At 53.2% G+C, this 19,943-nt stretch overlaps 1 protein-coding gene across 1 annotated transcript in view; it reads right to left on the bottom strand.

The window, feature by feature from the left end:
- Positions 1–1,995: 1,995 nt before the first annotated feature.
- The window catches only part of GINM1 (glycosylated integral membrane protein 1), a 34,240-nt gene continuing 16,292 nt past the window's right edge, over positions 1,996–19,943 (bottom strand). The window contains exons 5-8 of the mRNA XM_061574913.1: positions 16,299–16,458; positions 13,513–13,646; positions 11,828–12,006; positions 1,996–10,655 (exon numbers count right to left, since the gene is read on the bottom strand). Of these exons, the coding sequence (XP_061430897.1) occupies positions 10,571–10,655; positions 11,828–12,006; positions 13,513–13,646; positions 16,299–16,458 (558 nt within the window). The 3' untranslated portion in view covers positions 1,996–10,570. The remainder of the gene's footprint in view (positions 10,656–11,827; positions 12,007–13,512; positions 13,647–16,298; positions 16,459–19,943) is intronic.

Here is a 19,943-nt window from a genome sequence, read left to right as displayed (position 1 = left end):
TTTTTGTGCTAATTAATTAAAATGGCCTGCGGTCAACCATGGCCCAAGCACCGATGAAGACATCTGGCCATCGTATCAATTAGAGCGGCTTACAGTGGCGTGATACTCCCCCTTCGAGGGAATCCTGGAGCGATGGGGCCGGCATGAAATCAAGACGCACGATACATTAATTGCGAGTACTGTAACCTTTACATCTTTATTTATATTAAAACTGTCGATGTGAGACTGTCTTCCACTAAAACCAATGCATGGTGGTAACTAAACTAAATATATATGTATCGTTATAGCCCAACGTATTATTGTATACGGGGTTAAAAACCATCCGTAGCTATTTCAGTAAAAGTGAGTTTGGGAGAATGGACGGGGGGTCCACAGTCGGATCTTGTATCGCCACCACCGTCGCCTGTGCCCATGGGCCCCTGGGCTCGCGTGAACGGGATGTTCCCCACGTGTCTGTGCGCGCGCTGCCGTGAAGGTGCAATCAGCACAAAGTTGCATTGAGCAATGTCATAATTTGGGAAGAGAGATGATGATGATGACGGAGAGAGGGAATCCCAAAGTGAAGCAGTGTGAGGGAAGGGGCAGAAAGAGAAGCGAGGTGATCTGCAGCGTGGCGAGTGGGTGACTGAACGAGTGGATGAGTAAATAAGTGGGTGAGTGGATGACTCAACGAGTGAATGAGTGGGTGAGTGCATGACTGAACGTGTGGTCGAGTGAGTCGGTGACTAAACGAGTGGGTGAGTGAATGAGTGGGTGGGTGAGTGAATGAGTGGGTGACTAAACGAGTGGGCGAATGAATGTGTGAGCGTTGTTGCAACTTGCGGTGTGGTAGTTGAACATAACGTAGATGAGATTAGAAAACGTATGATATCGACCGAGTCCTCAACGAGTGAGTTTCACGGGAAAAGTAGCCGTGGTAGTAGCGCTAGAGGAGTGATAATGAGGCGACTGACTGCCGGTGAGCGAGTGGAGTGAATCAGTGCTGGGTCATCATCACCACGACCGAACCCTCTGCGCTGCGGCAGGAGCTGGGGGCACCGCCCCACGTGACAGCAGCAGCAGCAGTGACAGTGACAGATTGTTCGGCGTGAACGAGGCTTTTTTGAATTGAACAAAAACAAACTGAAGGCGATGTCGTCAGCCTCGACGGGTCGCGAGATTTGTCGCGCCGAGTTTCGTGTTTGTTTGTTTGTTTGTCACTTTGGCTGAGAGTAACGATGTTAAACTCAAACGTAACCCGCCTGTGCTTTGTACAGAGTTGACCGTGGCCAGGTGTTTGTTGGTCACGCCAATCAAGAGAAGTGTTTTGAGGTCGGAATGGCGATGGATGGATGGCGCGCCGGGCAGCTGTGTTTTACACGTGTTAAATGTATACACGTAATGCGTGCACGCCGTGTATACATATTGCCAACAAGTGTAATCTTGTGTGCGCGCGTGTTTTTGTGAACAAATTATACATATTTGTCTCGTGTGCACGCACACAAACCCACACAAAGATCCCCCGTGTAGCGTTAACAGAATGTTGGGGCAAGTGCTGTTAGCGAGCACCTATGAAGGCCGGAACGGCACACGAGGTGTGGGTGGCCAGCACAACGCCCGACCGCCTTTATCTCCCCAGCGGCGATGTTTTACACACCGCACCAGGTACTCATTTGAGGCCGAGTCGACCTAGGGGAGGCCCAGGACCGGTTCAGATAATCGTCACCAGTGTTGGCCGTGAGCGGGACCCGAACTCGGGTCGCCGGGTTCGTAGCGCAGCGCAGCGCTAACCACTACCCCATTGCTCCCCCCCAACTCACTCGCGCCAATGCTCACCACGCGTCTTCACATCTCCAGGAGGGAGCCACTATTTATAAGAACTGACCCCCCCCCCCCCCCCCCATTTAAACTAAGCGACGTTCGAAAACGGAGCGGTAGCCAAGGGAATTGTAAACAATGTCTACAAGATCTGTTCTCCACCCAACACACCTCAACCACCGACAGCACGGACATCGATAATAACACAGGTATACATTTTAATACGTCGCAAAGGAAAACATCTTTGTGTCAAACACAGTTTCGGGATAATGATGATTAAAGAACCGGGTGCTGTGTAAATATCGACGCCTCGGTTGTTTTTTGTTGTTGTTGTTGCGTGTTTGTGCGTTTGCGTGTTCCAGCAATACATTTGAAGGGCGAGGGGGGACCGGTTCACAGAAGTCGGAAAAGTGAACCACGGCTCGGTGAAGACGACACGGCCACTGTGGAAACTCCCTGCCGCGTCGTCCATCGCGTGCCTGACAATTCATTCGGACGGTTGCCACAACCCACGGGGGGGGGGGGGGGCTCCGTCAAGGCTGCAGGAGACACCCAGAGCCAGGACTCGAACCCTCAGAATTCCCTCGAAGCCACTTGGCTCAAAGTTGGGACGCGGCCAAGACCCAGTTCGCCAGGGCTCCACATCTCTCGACTCGGCGTCAGTGATATTTTGTGCACATGCTGTATACACCTGGTTCAACAAAACAACACTCTGGACCGGATTTGACACGTGTCTCATCAGAACACCTGTCAACCCACACGGCTTAGCCCGTATTCTTGTGCAGGGAAATTGAGTTTTCAGGTCCATACGGCGTACAGACGTTTCAATACGGGCATCAACAAAAACTGTCTGTTTTTCTCCCTTGTGATATCACTTTGTAGGATGAACGTTGGGATTTCTAAGGGGCACGGGGTGACCACTAAGGTCTGAATTGGTCTGCACTGAGGTTGGGGCACTGATAAGGAGTTGACAGGTTTATCGTGGTGCATCGTCGTGGTGTATAGCAGCAGAGCTGTAAACCCAATCGGTTGGCCCCGTATTCTTGTACAGGGAGTTTGCAGATCCATACGGAGTAACAGCCGTTTCAATGCGGGCAAAACACGAGTTTGTGTCTATTTGTTTGTGTTTCTCTCCCTTGTGACGGGACTTTGTGAGATGAACGTTGAGATGTATGAGGGCCACGGGGTGTCCGACATTACGGTCTGAGCTGGTCTTACATCAAGGTAGGAGGGCACCCACAACAACAAGGGGTTGGCAGCGATGCGCTCGGGAGCAAAACAGCGCCGTGGGGGACACCACCACCACCACCACGCACACAGCCGCCAGCGATGTTGGCCAAGCAAAGGGGGGGGGAGTGGGGGGAGTGGTGTCTCCCCACGGGGGAGTGGGGTCTCCCCACGGGGGCATGACGTCTCTCGACGGGGACGTGGACCTTGCCCATAAATTATTCTCGAGGTTCCACGAGTATGGGTTCTCGCTCCGTTCGAACCGGCAAGCCGTGCTCAAAAGTCGATCGCGATGTGGGTTAAAGTCGACACATCGATGCCTTTGCCAATCGATCGTAGATGTAGACATCCAATTCAGTTGGGATGCCGTCGTGCGACACGCTTTTGATTGGCTGAACATTTTGCACGATCGGCGACTCCGCGGCAGTCCGCTTCTGTTGCAGCACAGCGCCACCACCAGCCTCCACACCCCCATCGGGGGGCGGGGCCTGTGTGAGTGGGCGGGGCCTGTGTGAGTGGGCGGGGCCTGTGAGGGTGGGCGGGGTCTGTGAGGGAGTGGGCGGGGCCTGTGTGTGAGTGGGCGGGACCTGTGTGTGAGTGGGCGTGGTCTGTTGTGGGAGTGGTCTGTGAGCGAGTGGGCGTGGTCTGTATCGGAGTGGGCGGGGTTTGTGAGGGAGTGGGCGGGGTCTGTGTGGGAGGGGTCTGTGAGTGGGCGTGGTCTGTTGTGGGAGTGGTCTGTTGTGGGAGTGGGCGTGGTCTGTGAGCGAGTGGGCGTGGTCTGTATCGGAGTGGGCGGGGTCTGTGAGGGAGTGGGCGGGGTCTGTGAGTGGGCGGGGTCTGTATGAAAGTGGGCGGGGGTCTGAGTGAGTGGGCGTGGTCTGTGAATGAGTGGGCGTGGTCTGTGTGGGCGGGCCTGTGTGGGAGTGGGCGGGGCCTGTGTGGGAGTGGGCGTGGTCTGTGTGGGAGGGACCGACGGTGGGAGGGGCTTCTAGTGCCACCGTGTGTCCTGGTTGAGCCTCCCAGAGATATTCACAATAACAGTTACTTTGGGTTTTATCGCGTAAACATGAATGTGTCGTTAACCCACCACCACCCGACACAGCCAATCAGTAAGGTTTGCCACGTAAACGAAACCTGCCAATTAGTTGCCAGTTCAGCACTCACCGACGTGTTTGGGAGCGTTAACCCACAACATGTGCAATATAGCACGACGTTCCTCTGGTAATTACAACACCCAGCCTTCATCGGGCGATCGTGCCGAAACGTCGTACTCAAGTTGTAAATGTTGTGGGTTTACTCTCCGACACACCGGGTGTGCTGAACGAGTAACGAATTGGCACGTGTCTGTTTGCGTGACAAACCCCTTGATAAAGTGGCCGCGTCGGGTGGTGGCGGCTTTGACAACCCAAAATAACAGCTGTTCTGAACACTGCCCGCGCAAGCCGACGGTGAGTGGCATCACCATCATCATCGTTAACATCTGTCGAAGTTGCACAAGGGGGCCTAACTCCTCATCACGTGACCCCGGTCCCCCCCACCCCCTCCCCCCAGTGCAATCATTATTGATAAACCAACAACAACAAATACACAACCTCAACGCGTGGAACATCCGACTCCCGCAACGCAAATTTTAAATTACGAAACGGAAAAACAAAACGCCAAATGAGCCCGACTCGTGCTCATTCGTTTCACGATCGCCTGCTCAAGAATCGTTCACTTAAACAAATTATACAACATGCTCATCGTGTCTTAGAGACGCTCCAATCCTGGTTCACACCCAAGCGACCGGTTGCATGCAACCGAGTCGCTCCAACGGAGGGGGACGCGCCTCTGCAACCAGTTGAGCGGGCGAGACAAGAGACCCCCCCCCACCTCCACCTGCGCAGCGATTTGCTGCGAGAGACGTCGTCTCCGCCGCGTGTGACGACTCGTCAGGGAGCCGCGACTCAAGTGCTCGTCACAATCGCGGCCGCTTCGTTTCTTCTCGGTGCCAAGATAAAACAAATAACCCCCCCCCCCCCCCATAAACCTACTCGCTCAGAAAAACGGTACAACACAAGTTACAGGCGACGATTCGGCGAAGCGTGATGTCCAGAGAGATGTTGGTGAGGCAAGTGAAATGGGACCACGCATCGTCACAGCGGAGAGGAACTGCCCTGGCTGATCATCTCTGAAGGCCCTCTCCGAATGTCTCAACCCCGACGAGTCGATGCCTCCTCCGACCCTGCAGTGTTAAGTGGAAGCATCGGCTGCTTGGCCTGTTGTGAACTTGTGTTGTATCAATAATTTGGATGATAACGACGGTGGTGACGATCATGACGATGATGACGATGGTGGTGATAATAACGACGACCATGGATGAGAGACAACCACCGCCTGGGCAAGGCCCGCTCACTGCCTGTCCCACAACACGACCACGCGACTCCTCGTTGCACCACCGACACCTCGACAATCTTCATCCGGGCGACGCGTGGACGCGCAAACCTCGCAACTCCGTGGCGTCACGAGGGGACCCCCCCCCCCCCCCCCCTGGCTTTTGGAAGTTTGGTGTGACACTTACATTTGTTATTTTTTAAATTCCCAACAAACCGCAGCCGTTTGTTTTCACAGACACCACTTAGGCGAGAGAAGTAAACGAGATTGTTGTTGTTTTAGGTTGTTGAGAACAATTACGCGCGAACCGTAACACGTTGTAATGTCATCGTCCGGCTCATGTACAACACAGCCAAGAGAGAAACCCGCCTCCAGGAGCGTGGCCGACCACCCCAGTCACCCGCCCGGTGACAAACGCGGGCCACACAAACCACGGACGCGTGGGGCCTTTAACCCCCCCCCCCCCCCTAAACAAAAACATCTCCTGGGCCGCGGTGGACTCTGCGAGACGAACACAACAACAGTGGCAGCCCAGAGGTGGCAGCAGTGCCCTGCCCCAAGCCCCACCACCACGTGCCCCCCCCCCACCACGTGCCCCCCCCCCCACCACCACGTGCCCCCCCCCCCCACCCTCGATGAGAAGCGATACGATCCGCTCGCATCGTCAGCGATGCAGAACGACGGTGGTCGTTGCGTCGTGAAGACTGCGGCACGGCGAATGCTTGTGTGGGGGCAGGCTCCTCATCCAACAGCAGATAAGATCGTGGATGATGATGATGGTGATGATGATAGCAGTGTGGCTATCACAAACTGGTCCAAGGCTTGCGTTTGTTAAACAGCCACGACTGGGACAAAATTCATCTGGAAGCCCAATTTGGGTGAACGGATGATAGAACAATTACATTTCGGTGATTAAAACAAACCGCTGTGATTCTGGTGAACAAAATAAAAACAAGACACACACAAGGCTAGTAGGGTCTCGGTGCCTATCTTAGCTCCCAAGGAGAGTGTGCGTGCTTGTGTGTTGTGTATCTACATGTGTGTGCGTGCTTGTGTGTTGTGTATCTACACACGTGTGGGGGGGGGCGGTGGCGTAGTGGTTAGCGCGCTGCGCTGCAAAGCCGGCGACCAGAGTTCAATTCCTGCTTATATCAATAACAGTGGTGAATACATGAACCATTCCTGGGCCTCCCCTAGGTCGATTCGGCCTCAAATCAGTACATTGGTGTGGTGTGTAAACATCGCCACTGGGGAGACAAAGGCGGCCGGGCGTGGTTTTGCTCACCCACCCCTTCGTGTGCCGTGGCGGTCGTCATAGGTGCTGCTCGCTAACAGCACTTGCCCCAACAGTCTGTTAAGGCTATACGGGGGGGCTTTGTTGTGTGTGTGTATACTGTCCGTGGGCACACTTGTGCATGCAAAGTGGCAATCGGCACTTGCCCCCAACACATCAAAAGGCTAATTGGGGAATCTGTGTGTACTCATTTGTGTGTGTGGATATAAGCTCTGAACTAAACTCGAACGGACCAGCGTGGTGAAGTATGGTCAAAACCCCCCCCCCCCCCATGATTGCCAATGGGGTGTCGGAGGACGCCTACAAGCAGGAGTGAAGTGACACAAGGGCTGTGATTTATAATAATTCTCACGCGCGCACGTGTGAACGTGTAAGCGTGTGAACGTGTAAGCGTGTGAACGTGTAAGCGTGTGAACGTGTAAGCGTGTGAACGTGTAAGCGTGCGTGTGAACGTGCGTGTGCGTTTGCGCAGCGGCTGGCGCGCCTGCGAACGTGGCAAATCTCGCGTTCGATGCCCGCTCAGGACCACATAAAAAAACAGCGGCAAACATTCGAATCGGTCCTGGGCCTCCCCGTAAGTCCAACTCAGCCTGGTGTGGTGTGTAAACATCAGCACCACCTCGTGTGCCGTGCCCGCTAACAGAACTTGCCCCAGCAGTCTGTTTGAGGCTATACTGTGCGCATGTATACGTGTGCGTGTGTGCGCGCGCAAGCATGCGCAACGAGTGGTTCCTTTCCATCAAACACAAAAAAGCAATCGGATTTCACGTGCGCGCGTTTACGTACCATCGAAACAAACATGAAAGAAAGATCCATAGCAACGACTGCACGGGGGACGAGACCAACGGGGGGGGGGGGGGGAGGGCCAGATCACAACAAAATCACTGCCCACCTCTGCAACCGCAGCGATCGCAGCCTCAGCGGGGCCACGAAGGGTCACGCCGATGCACGCGGCACAATCCGCCTGGTCACGGGGACATCTGCTGGGAGACTCCCGGCCACGAGTCACGAAGGGGACTCGGCCCAAGAACAAGGCCCTGTGGGTCTTGTTTGTTCTAGACGGCACATTCACACACGCTGCACGCTCACCTCCGCTGTGCGCTCAAATCATTATATTGCGACGTTTGCTCATGCACGGTGGCTAGGAGATGTTAACTACCTCGCCAAGTATACAGGCAGTGGGTTCGATCCCGACCCTGACGCCTGCTGCTGTATATTTGAAGTTTGCGTGTCTCTCCCTCCCCGTGGAGGCGTGAATTTTTCTCCAGGTCCTCTGGTTTATTCCCTCCACATTAAGAATCGACGTCGTGTGTTTGGAGTATTTAGCTTATTTGGGCCTTAACTGCAAAAATAAAATAATAGTTAAGTTTGTAAATAGTTCATGAAAGCCTCAGCCAGCCTCAACTCTTTCTCAGCAGGTCGGGGGCAATGTGGCAGCGCGATCTCAATTGAGCGATGTGCAGGTCACGTTTGGGCCTGTGACTGTGACTGCTCTTGGCCGGCAGCAATGTCCTTGTCTGATTATTTTGGCGATGGGAGGAAACAGGAGGACCCGGGGGAAACCCACGCAAAACAGGGGGAGAGGGAACACACAAACGCCACACAGAGAGGTCGGGATTCGAACCCAGGCCCCTTGTTGCTGCGAGACACAGACCGGCACCGGCACTCTGGTGCGCTGCACCAAAACTATTTTAGTTTTACCGGGTAAGGCCGCACTGAGCTCTATCACAAATGATAGCTCAACAAAGTGGCTTATCGCGTGGAAATTTAACGCAAACAAATACTCTGAACGCACGTTGATTCTAAATGCGGAGGGAAAAGCCGAAGGACCCGGAAAAAAATCCACGCGACCCACAGGGAAGAGAGACACCACAAACTCCAAATATACAGCAGCAGGCATCACGGGTCGGGATGGAACCCACGACCTGCTGTATACCAGGCGAGGTCGTTAACATATCCTAGCCATCTTCTTGGTTATTTCAGTAAAGTCACGTAGAAGGGAAATAATAAAATAATGAAAAGAAAACAGAATAAAATAATTCTCACGACGTTTTTATTATGTTTTATTTTTATTATTGTATTATTTCCCATCTACGTGACTTTACCGAAAGAACCAAGAAGATGAATCCCTGCAGTCACGAAAGCTTTAAATCGAAATCTCCTAGCCACCGTGGCACCCGATGCGACGGTGACCTCAACGTGCGGTGTGCACCGTGAGGAGGGAGCCAGTGCAGAGTCTGCGTCGTGCGATGCGCTGCGGGAGTGGCTGCGAGAGTGGCTGCGTGCTGCTGGGATGACGGCCGTGTTGGGTTAAGACGGTCTGACCAGGTTCATGACAATCACAGGGGCCGGTAATTTGATATTCACAGTAAGCAGATTTTTATAATAAGGATAATGCCAGTTTATTTACCCAGGAAAAAACATCTCACAGCGCCTCGAGAATCATTTAGCGGCGAGGGTCCTGTGAATCTGGTATGTCTGGCCAGCTGCACGATGAATCGTTTCTGGCTTCACTTGGGAGGAAAGCCCCGGAGCAGCCGGAGAAACCCAGCAACCCGCACGAGGCAGGTGACCCTTCAAAGGCTCCGTGAGGGTGGATTCAATCTCGCAACACTGAATCGAGGCAGTGGGCCAGACCTCATTCTGTGGACCGCACCCGTTGCTGTGCTGCCATCTCCTGGCCACCCTCCCCCCGCCGTTGTCGCGGCCCTCGCGACGACGGCAACAACCCCTGGCAATCCCAAGGCGGCCCCACCCGTCCCCACCGACAACGACCAGTTTAGAGAGACGTGAACGAGATTGGGCGTGCGTTTCGGGGAGAATTCCGCTCCACGGGGTGGTGGAACGCCTGCCACAACGGCAATCAATGTTATTTCGGCGGCCGCGGCAACGCCAAATGGAAAGCCCCAGGCTGCACAATCTGACCGCGTCGCGCGCCCCCCGGTGTGGCAAGTGACAGCCACCGGCGTTGGCTGAAGAAAAGAAAAAAACTTCGCAGAGGGGAACTCCTCCGATTTGAACCCTCAGGGGGATGGATGCCTTCGTCTGGCTCCATCGAGCCTCAGGAATAAGCGTGCAAAAAAACCCACCCCTACGTGTGCCTTCGTTGTGTCCTCATTTGTGAGTGTGAATATCAGCAGTTACCAATGGTCCGTAAGAATCTTTTAAAGTGCATTATTCTATGTCGGTGAGTATTAGGTATGAATGCTTTATTCTAAGAACCCTAAAGGTCCTGAAGCCTGGCTCTGTGAATTTCAGTGGTTAACAATGGATCCTAAAGCTGGCCATGTGAGCCTTAGGAATAATCAGTGATGCCTAACAATCCAAGCAGTACCTTAGTGCGTCTCTACGAGCCTCAGGTATTAGCATGGAGCCCTAAGAATCCATTCTAAAAACTAGCCCAAGACTACATCCTAGTAATGAACAATGAACCATAAACCTGCAATAATCTGGCTCTACGAGCCTCAGGCATCAAGAGCACAAGCCCTAGGAATTCCTAATGGATTCATAGTCTATGGACTCAATGTTGAACGCAAGGAAAGGAAACATTATCGTCAATATCATCATCGTTATCACTCTTGTTACACAGCACAACCGTTCCGATACACAGCGAGCCAGCATCGTTACTTCCACTCTCGACGAGGAGCGTGGCTCTCAAAGGAAAACCGAGAGAGTGCGAGCGAGACAGAAGAGACGGACAACCGGGAGGGGCATGGAGAACTCGCGCGCAATGATGGGGGGGGAGGGACAGCTGGCAGCTTATGGCCGCGTAAGTAACAAGGGGTGGGGGGAGTGGTGGGGGTGGTGGGGAGTGGTGGGGGTGGTGGGGAGGTTTCACTGAAATCAGCTCGGGGGTTAAAGTGCGCTCCCCCCATCTTCCTAGCAAGGTGTCCCTTTCTTGTCGACGATGAGCGGCTGGAAGTCCATCTGGAGGTTGTCCACGTAAAACGCCTTCGAGTCGAACCTGGGACACGCAGAGACACGTGGAGACACACAGGCGTGACGATGCGGGGGTGGGGGGGGGCCCGCTGGAGACGTACGCACCTCTGTGTTACTCCGTGTGTGCGTGTGTGCCTTTGTGCATGTGTGTGCGTGCGTGCTTGTGTGCGCTAATCTATACATGTCACTGTGCGGATGTATCACGGTCCCACTCTGTAAAGTGAGAAATCACGACAACTGCCATCAATGCGGCGACCAAACATGGACCATCGATCTCCCGGTCTCCAAAGCAACAACACACACCCACTACCACCAACACCGCCATCAACACCACCACCATCAACATGGACCATCGATCTCCCGGTCTCCAGAGTAACAACACAGACCCACTACCACCATCACCACCATCAACACCACCACCATCAACATGGACCATCGGTCTCCAGAGCAACAACAACACTAGGCCACGCCAACGGCCCTTTGTCCACTGAACATTGAGGGACACTCCCGTGTGCAGGGCGAGTATCTGACCGACGTGATGAAAACCCACGCAGCAGCAGTATCGGTGTCCTGACGCTACAAGAAACCCGCGTCTTGGATGTCCCGTATGTGCCAGTCGCTATCACAGCCACGGATAACAACCTGACGATGAGCCACTACCACCCAAAGCACGGCTTGGCCATAGACACGCGAATAACTCAATCGCAGAGTTCTACGCCTTCCCGCCAACTGACAAAGAAGCCACCTACACCACCAGCATCAAGACAAGGGGAGCTGCACATCACCAACGTGTACAAAGCCCCAAATTACAAATGGCCACAGCCAGCGCTCACCAATGTGCACCAATCCCTGCCCGATACGTTGGTGACTTTAACAGCCACCGTACTAGGTGGGGGTGGGGCTATGCAGGAGGCCAGGCGGACGGCGAAGGCCTCGCCGACTGGATGTCCGCCGAAGATCCACACCCGGTTATCGATGGGAAGCGGCGAGCAACTTTCCACTCTGCTCGCTGGCAACGCGACCGCAATCCGCACCTCACTGTCTTTTACAAAGATCAAAGTGGGAGCATGCTTCACGCATTGCTGTGTGTCGTACAAGTGGCCGAGTGTCGTATGCGCGTGTAGTACACGTCGCTATGTGTACATCGCTATGTACGTGTGCTTGCACACGAGCGTGCGCTCCGCCGTGCGTGCGTACTTGCTGTCGTGCGCGTGCGGGCACAGCACGCGGAGGCCGAGCACGATGACGGTGCCGCCCAGCGCCCCCACCACCACGAGCAGCGCCGCGCCGCACACCAGCGGCAAGGCCTGCTGCCACAGGCTCCTCCACAGGCGGCACACCTCCTGGCGCAGCATCTCGGCCCGCTGACACACCAGCTGGAACACAAAGAAAAAGATAAAGTTCCCCCGTATAGCCTTAACAGACTGTAGGGGAAAGTGCTGTTAGCGAGCACCTAGCTGAAACACACACACACGCACACACACGCAAAAGATAAAGATTCCCCTCCCCCCCCCCCCTTAGAGCCTTAACAGACTGTTGGGACAGCACCTGTGAAGGCCGGCACAGCACACGAGGGGGTGGGTGGCCAGCACCACGCCCGGCAGCCTTTCTCCCCAGTGGCGATGTTTACACACCGCACCAGATACTCATTAGATGCTGAGTCAACCTAGGGGAGGCACCGGACTGGTTCAGATAATCGTCACTGGTGTTAGCCGTGAGCGGGAATCGACCCCAGGTCTTTGGGTCCGTAGCGCAGCACGATAACCACTGCACCACGCATACACAGTGACACATTCAACTCGTTAAAAAAGACAAAGATCCCCTCCGCCCCCCTCCCCACGTATAACCTTAACATACTTTTGGGCAAGTGCTTTTAACGAGCACCTATGTAGGCAAGAAGAGCATTGCAACACCACGCCTCGCCATCTTTGTCTCACCTCGTGCTGATGTTTGTACACACCGTAGCAGGTGGTCATTTTAAGGTCGAGTTGACATAAGGGAGGCCCAGGACGGCTTCAAATATCTGGTCGTGAGCGATCATCGAACTCACCACTACAGTACTGCTCCCCACAACACTACACAGACACAACTATACATGTCCAGCTATATGTATACAACCACACACACACATCCTGGCACAGCAACTCAAATCGCTGGCACATCAAAACCTCACCGAATCTCAAGACTATTTCAGGAGGGTAATTCCAAGTTCACGAAGCCGGGGTTGATGCTGCAGCTGCTGCTGCCATGCGTGATGCCAATTTAGCAATTTGCAGGCAATTTTTCAGCATTTGGAAGGCTTGGGCCAGTACCAGTTTCATTGTACGTGATTTTTATAGCTAGGAGAGGCAACCGGAGAGAACCCACAGGAAGCCTGAGTAGAATCGGGGTGGGGGGGGGGGGGAGAGAGAACGTACGAACTGCACTGAAGACGGGCGCCCGAAACTGCTAGTGAACTGCGTCAGTTCGCGACCAATATTATCAATATCATCGATAATGATGCATAATAAGAAGTTTTTTTGGTTAGATCGCGTAAATATAAATTGCTGTTACACCCACCATCACCCGACACAGCCAATTAGTAAGGTTTGTCACGGAAACAAAACGTGCCAATTCGTTACTAGTTCAGCACTCCGGGGTGTGTGTCGTACTCGAATAGTAAACCTTTGTGGGGATACTCTCCAACACACTTCCCGTAACGAATTGGCATGTTTTGTTAAAGTGACAAACCTTACTAACTGGCTGTGTCGGGAGGGTGGTGGGTTTATAACGACCACATACATATTTTCATGATCTAACCCCAATATTTTTTTTTTACGGAATGGACTGCGTGCACTGCCCGCCCCCCCCCCCACCCCCCCGCACCCCCCTGCCCCTCTCACCTTGTATGAGGAAGGAGGCTCGGCGCGCAGCGGCGTCTCCGGGAGCTTCCCCGGAGCGGCCGCTTCCTCCAGAGTGGTCTCTGCTTGACCCATCGGGTAGTGGCTGGTCGTCTGCAGGGGTCCCGCGGGCAGCTCTGCACGCGAGGGTTGGGGGGGGGAGTTCTCCGTTACGTTTCAGCGCAGGGTGGGCCCCGAGTTACAACGTGACGCCGCCCAGCACACGCGCAGCCGAGTTCTGCGGAATTGTCACGGATTCCGATGGAGCCACAGTAGACCGTCGTCGATTTAGCCCGGCTTCCGATATTTATCCGGCGGTCCCGGGGGCCGATCCGGCGAAACCGGCACGCACCTCCGATTAGCACGGGGTTTGGCTACGTACGGTGCAAAAGAAGTTCAACGTACATACATGCGTACATGTAATCCGGCCATCGCCGGAAAACCGCTCCATCAGCTGTACCAAGTCCGGCAATCGGCACCATGTGCGTAACAAACAAAAGTAGAATCTTGATTACGGAAGGATGAGAGACAGAGGAACGGTGTCCGGGTCGGTATCTTGAGACCGGGTCTCAGGATCAGCATCTTGAGACCGGGTCTCAGGGTCGGTGTCTTGAGACCGTGTGTCAGGGTCGGTGTCTTGAGACTGGGTGTAACGGTCGGTGTCTTGAGACCGGGTCTCAGGATCAGCATCTTGAAACCGGGTCTCAGGATCAGCATCTTGAGACCGGGTGTCAGGGTCGGTGTCCTGAGACCGGGTCTCAGGATCAGTGTCTTGAGACCGGGTCTCAGGATCAGCATCTTGAGACCGGGTCTCAGGATCAGTGTCTTGAGACCGGGTCTCAGGGTCGGTGTGTTGAGACCGGGTCTCAGGATCAGTATCTTGAGACCGGGTCTCAGGGTCGGTGTGTTGAGACCGGGTCTCAGGGTCGGTGTGTTGAGACCGGGTCTCAAGATCAGTATCTTGAGACCAGGTCTCAGGGTCGGTGTGTTGAGACCGGGTCTCAGGGTCGGTGTGTTGAGATCGGGTCTCAGGGTCGGTGTCTTGAGACCAGGTCTCAGGATCAGCATCTTGAGACCGGGTCTCAGGGTCGGTGTGTTGAGACCGGGTCTCAGGGTCGGTGTGTTGAGATCGGGTCTCAGGGTCGGTGTCTTGAGACCAGGTCTCAGGATCAGCATCTTGAGACCGGGTCTCAGGGTCGGTGTCTTGAGACTGGGTCTCAGGGTCGGTGTCTTGAGACCGGGTCTCAGGATCAGCATCTTGAGACTGGGTGTCAGGGTCGGTGTCTTGAGACTGGTCTCAGGATCAGCATCTTGAGACCGGGTCTCAGGGTCGGTGTGTTGAGACCGGGTCTCAGGGTCAGTGTCTTGAGACCGGGTCTCAGGGTCGGTGTCTCCAGACTGGGTGTCAGGGTCGGTGTGTTGAGACCGGGTGTCAGGGTCGGTGTGTTGAGACCGGGTGTCAGGGTCGGTGTGTTGAGACCGGGTGTCAGGGTCGGTGTGTTGAGACCGGGTCTCAGGGTCGGTGACTTGAGACCGGGTGTCAGGATCAGCATCTTGAGACCGGGTGTCAGGGTCGGTGTGTTGAGACCGGGTCTCAGGGTCGGTGACTTGAGACTGGGTGTCAGGATCAGCATCTTGAGACCGGGTCTCAGGGTCGGTGTCTTGAGACCAGGTCTCAGGGTCGGTGTCTCCAGACCTGGTTCGAGGCTCAGTGTCTTGAGACTCGGCTCAAGGAGTCCATGTTTCAACATTCAAAGTGCAACCTGCAGTGTGCATGCATTCACACTAATTGTGTTCGAAATGTTTGAGATAAATTTGCAGCACACACACTCTTCTATTGACATGCCACCCTAATGCTCAGAAAACTCACCGTTTGATCTCAGACATGTCATTTAAATCAACACACCCCTTACAGGCAATTAAATCTTTGTTAAAACACCCGTACAGTCACCACTCCATTGAATTAAACGATGTGTATGCCTTTTTTGCAAATCCTCCGTAGCATAAAAACATGGAAACATGGTGAGGTGCTTGATGTTTAAATAATGTAATGCAGTAGATTGTGTGTTTCTGTTAATCAGCCGTGACTCTTCCTACCGTGGCAAATGGCTAAGGTAGTGCACAAATCATCTCATAAATCTTAATTCACATCACCTGCCTTCGTTTGCTGCTGTCGTTACAGTTAATCCGGGATTTTGCATCAACCTTGTGAGATTCGTACTGGAGTCAACATTTTCTTTCAGCGGTCCGGTAACAGCGATACTGCATCAAATTAGAAATGTCACCACTTTAAACCGTTGACTATTTATGGTGATGTGAAAATATTACGTTGTACGTTTAAATACAGAGAGACCGGCGGTCTGGAGCAGACTTTAAAGACACTGATCCTGAAACTCCATCTCAAGACACTGATCTTATCACCCAGTCTCAAGACACCGATTCTGACACCCGGCCTCAAGACACCATGGCGCTTGTGCCAGGCCAGGTGCTGTACTTTTAACCCAAAAACCTCTATTATGGATAAGATTGGTCGTGAAAGCCGACGTGTTAAACTCAGGTGCACTTCAGTTTGTTGTCCTTCCCCCGCACCTCTGATTAGCACGTTTCTCTACGTACAATGCGAAATAAGTTCTACATACATACTTTGAGGCCACGTGAAGTGTCCAAGGCTCGCCGACAGGTCACGGGACAGACCCAGGCACTGTGGGTTTGCACGCACACCACACATGCACGCACACCACACATGCACGCACACCACACATGCTCGCACACCGCATACTCGCACGCACCTTTCCCCGGCGTGTTGGGCAGTGTGCCGTAGGTGTCCGCGTCACGTGGCATGCTGTACAGCATACTCTCCTCCATGGGCACGCTCCACGTTGCGCGCCGCACTTCGTTCTGCGACATTCCAAACGTCACCTCCAGCATCGGCACCAACGCCTGGGTCACCTGGGCGACGCGGCGGGGAGGGAGGGAGACACCCATCTTTGGCAGGAACCTCAACTTAGAAACCCTCGCATCACGATCCCATCCATCGAGTCGAGTCTACCACCCTCTGACCAACTTGGTTGCATGCAACCCGAGTTGCAAGTGTAGGGACATCTCTCTCTGCAACCGGTTGGCCGCAGTCGTGCAACGGAACCGGACTCCGTGTTTGAGTACCGAGTCTGCTTGGCGATCTGTAGCGACGGATTTCATTCGTCCCCCACGTCGTGTTGCACTCGTGAAGGAGGCTGATCGGTCGGTTTAATTTCCTCGTTTCGCGATTACTCGCTCAGACGTGTGACAGAGCAGTGGCAGGCTGTGAATAAGTTGTATTTGTGGGACCTTTTTGTCGGTATCAAAAAAGATGAAAAAATAAAAATGGGTTTTACCCTTTCGGGCAATAACACAGGTGTTAAAATGTTCACACACCCAATAGATACATTTTGCAAGGCATGAAGTCTGCATTAACCACACATACGTGTGGCAAAACACGCAAACAAACATGCTCTGACAATAATAATCATGTTATGCGTTGTCTTTGAAACTGATTGGTCTACACGAGAGACAGCAGCAGCCTTCTTGATGGTCAAGTCTCAGCACCAGTGTCAGACCAGAGAACGCCAAAAGGCGAACAGCACAAAGACACTGCATGTCCCAGGACACTTAGAGCCCTGGTCGAGCAGTGATTGAGGGCTAATGATTGCGCAACTGATCGCTCAGGTGCGGGCACAGCTTACTAACAACAGCAATGTCAGTGTATACGTGTATACACACACGTAGGAGAGCAGTCGTGTAGCAGTTAGCACACTGCGCTACGAACCCGGCGACCCAAGTTCGATTCCCGCTCACGGCCAACACAAGTGACGATTATTTGAACCGGTCCTGGGCTTCCCCTAGGTCGACTCATCCTCAAATGAGTACCTGGTGCAGCGTGTAAACACCACGACTCGGGAGACAAAGGAAGCTGGGCGTGGTGCTGGCCACCCACCCCCTGGTGCGCCGTGCCGGCCTTCATCGGTGCTCGCTAACAGCACTTGACCCAACAGTGTGTTCAGGCTGAACGAGGGATTTGTGTCTTTGTGTGTGCACAGCATCTAAATGCAATTGCATCTCAAGACTCTTTAGAAATAAACTAGAATAAAATGCTGATCAAGGGCCAAGTGGCTTTCTGTCATCAAATATTTCACTTGGATAATAATAATCCTTTGAGATGGATCATCTCGTTACTGACAAGGGTGTCAAGTGACACGCGTCGCAAAAAAAACCGCAGTGACACGTTGTATACACACACTCACACGTTCATAATACACACGACTCAAGCAGTGCACGTTGTACACACACACGTTCATAATACACACGACTCAAGCAGTGCACGTTGTACACACACACACGTTCATAATACACACGACTCAAGCAGTGCACGTTGTACACACACACGTTCATAATACACACGACTCAAGCAGTGCACGTTGTACACACACACACACACATTCATAATACACACAACTCAAGCAGTGCACGTTGTACACACTCACACGTTCATAATACACACGACTCAAGCAGTGCGCGTTGTACACACACTCACACGTTCATAATACACACGACTCATGCAGTGCACGTTGTACACACACACACACGTTCATAATACACACGACTCAAGCAGTGCACGTTGTACACACACTCACACGTTCATAATACACACGACTCAAGCAGTGCACGTTGTACACACACTCACACGTTCATAATACACACGACTCATGCAGTGCACGTTGTACACACACACACACACGTTCATAATACACACGACTCAAGCAGTGCACGTTGTACACACACTCACACGTTCATAATACACACGACTCATGCAGTGCACGTTGTACACACACACACACACGTTCATAATACACACGACTCAAGCAGTGCACGTTGTACACACTCACACGTTCATAATACACACGACTCAAGCAGTGCACGTTGTACACACACACACATTCATAATACACACGACTCAAGCAGTGCACGTTGTACACACACTCACACGTTCATAATACACACGGCTCAAGCAGTGCACGTTGTACACACACACACGTTCATAATACACACGACTCAAGCAGTGCACGTTGTACACACACACACGTTCATAATACACACGACTCATGCAGTGCACGTTGTACACACACTCACACGTTCATAATACACACGACTCAAGCAGTGCACGTTGTACACACACACACGTTCATAATACACACGACTCATGCAGTGCACGTTGTACACACACTCACACGTTCATAATACACACGACTCAAGCAGTGCACGTTGTACACACACTCACACGTTCATAATACACACGACTCATGCAGTGCACGTTGTACACACACACACGTTCATAATACACACGACTCAAGCAGTGCACGTTGTACACACACACACGTTCATAATACACACGACTCATGCAGTGCACGTTGTACACACACTCACACGTTCATAATACACACGACTCAAGCAGTGCACGTTGTACACACACACACGTTCATAATACACACGACTCATGCAGTGCACGTTGTACACACACACACGTTCATAATACACACGACTCAAGCAGTGCACGTTGTACACACACTCACACGTTCATAATACACACGGCTCATGCAGTGCACGTTCATAGAATGCCAAACGTTTACGAGACAGCCAGCCAGGGCGACACGCATAATCACACGCAGCCAAACACACAGATAAGTGGTGCACGCTGCCGCTTCAGACGGAATGTTTCTCCAGCTGCATCGGTTGTAAATGTTGCACGAGTATTCATGAAAGGGTGTAAGGTAAGTCGAGACTGGCAGCACATTTTCAGCGTATCCGCGAGATTGTTCCGTGCCTGTTTAGGCGGCCGTACGTACGTACATGCGTGTGTGTGTGTGTGCGCGTGTGTGTGTGCCAACACGGGGAGCGGTAGTGTAGTGGTTAGCGCGCTGCACTACGAACCTGGCGACCCGGGTTCGATTCCCGCTCACGGCAAACACCAGTGACGATTATCTGAACCGGTCCTGGGCCTCCCCTAGGTCGACTCAGCCTCAAATGAGTACCTGGTGCGGTGTGTAAACATCGCCGCTAGGGAGACAAAGGCGGTCGGGCGTGGTGCTGGCCACCCACCCCCTCGTGTACCGTTCTGGCCTTCATAGGTGCTCGCTAACAGCACTTGCCCCTACAGTCTGTGAAGGCTATACGGGGGATCTTTATCTTTGTCTTGTGTGTGCCAACTAGAGCGTGCCTGGGGCAGGGAACGTGCAAGAGCGAACTCAGCGCCCGGAACCAACTCACCTGGGTCCCGCACCAACAACAGCGATAACAACAATGACAACTACGACGACAATGATGATGACAACAATGACAACTAAACGACGATGATGATGAACAAAACGTGCCAAATAAAGACCAGAGAGGGGGGGGGATTA

The sequence above is a fragment of the Lethenteron reissneri genome, chromosome 56 (assembly GCF_015708825.2).
Source record: "Lethenteron reissneri isolate LAM-NWPU_2019-01 chromosome 56, ASM1570882v1, whole genome shotgun sequence".
Lineage (NCBI taxonomy): Eukaryota > Metazoa > Chordata > Hyperoartia > Petromyzontiformes > Petromyzontidae > Lethenteron > Lethenteron reissneri.
Note: the sequence above shows the minus strand (reverse complement) of the source record. Positions and strands in the feature narration are given on the sequence as shown.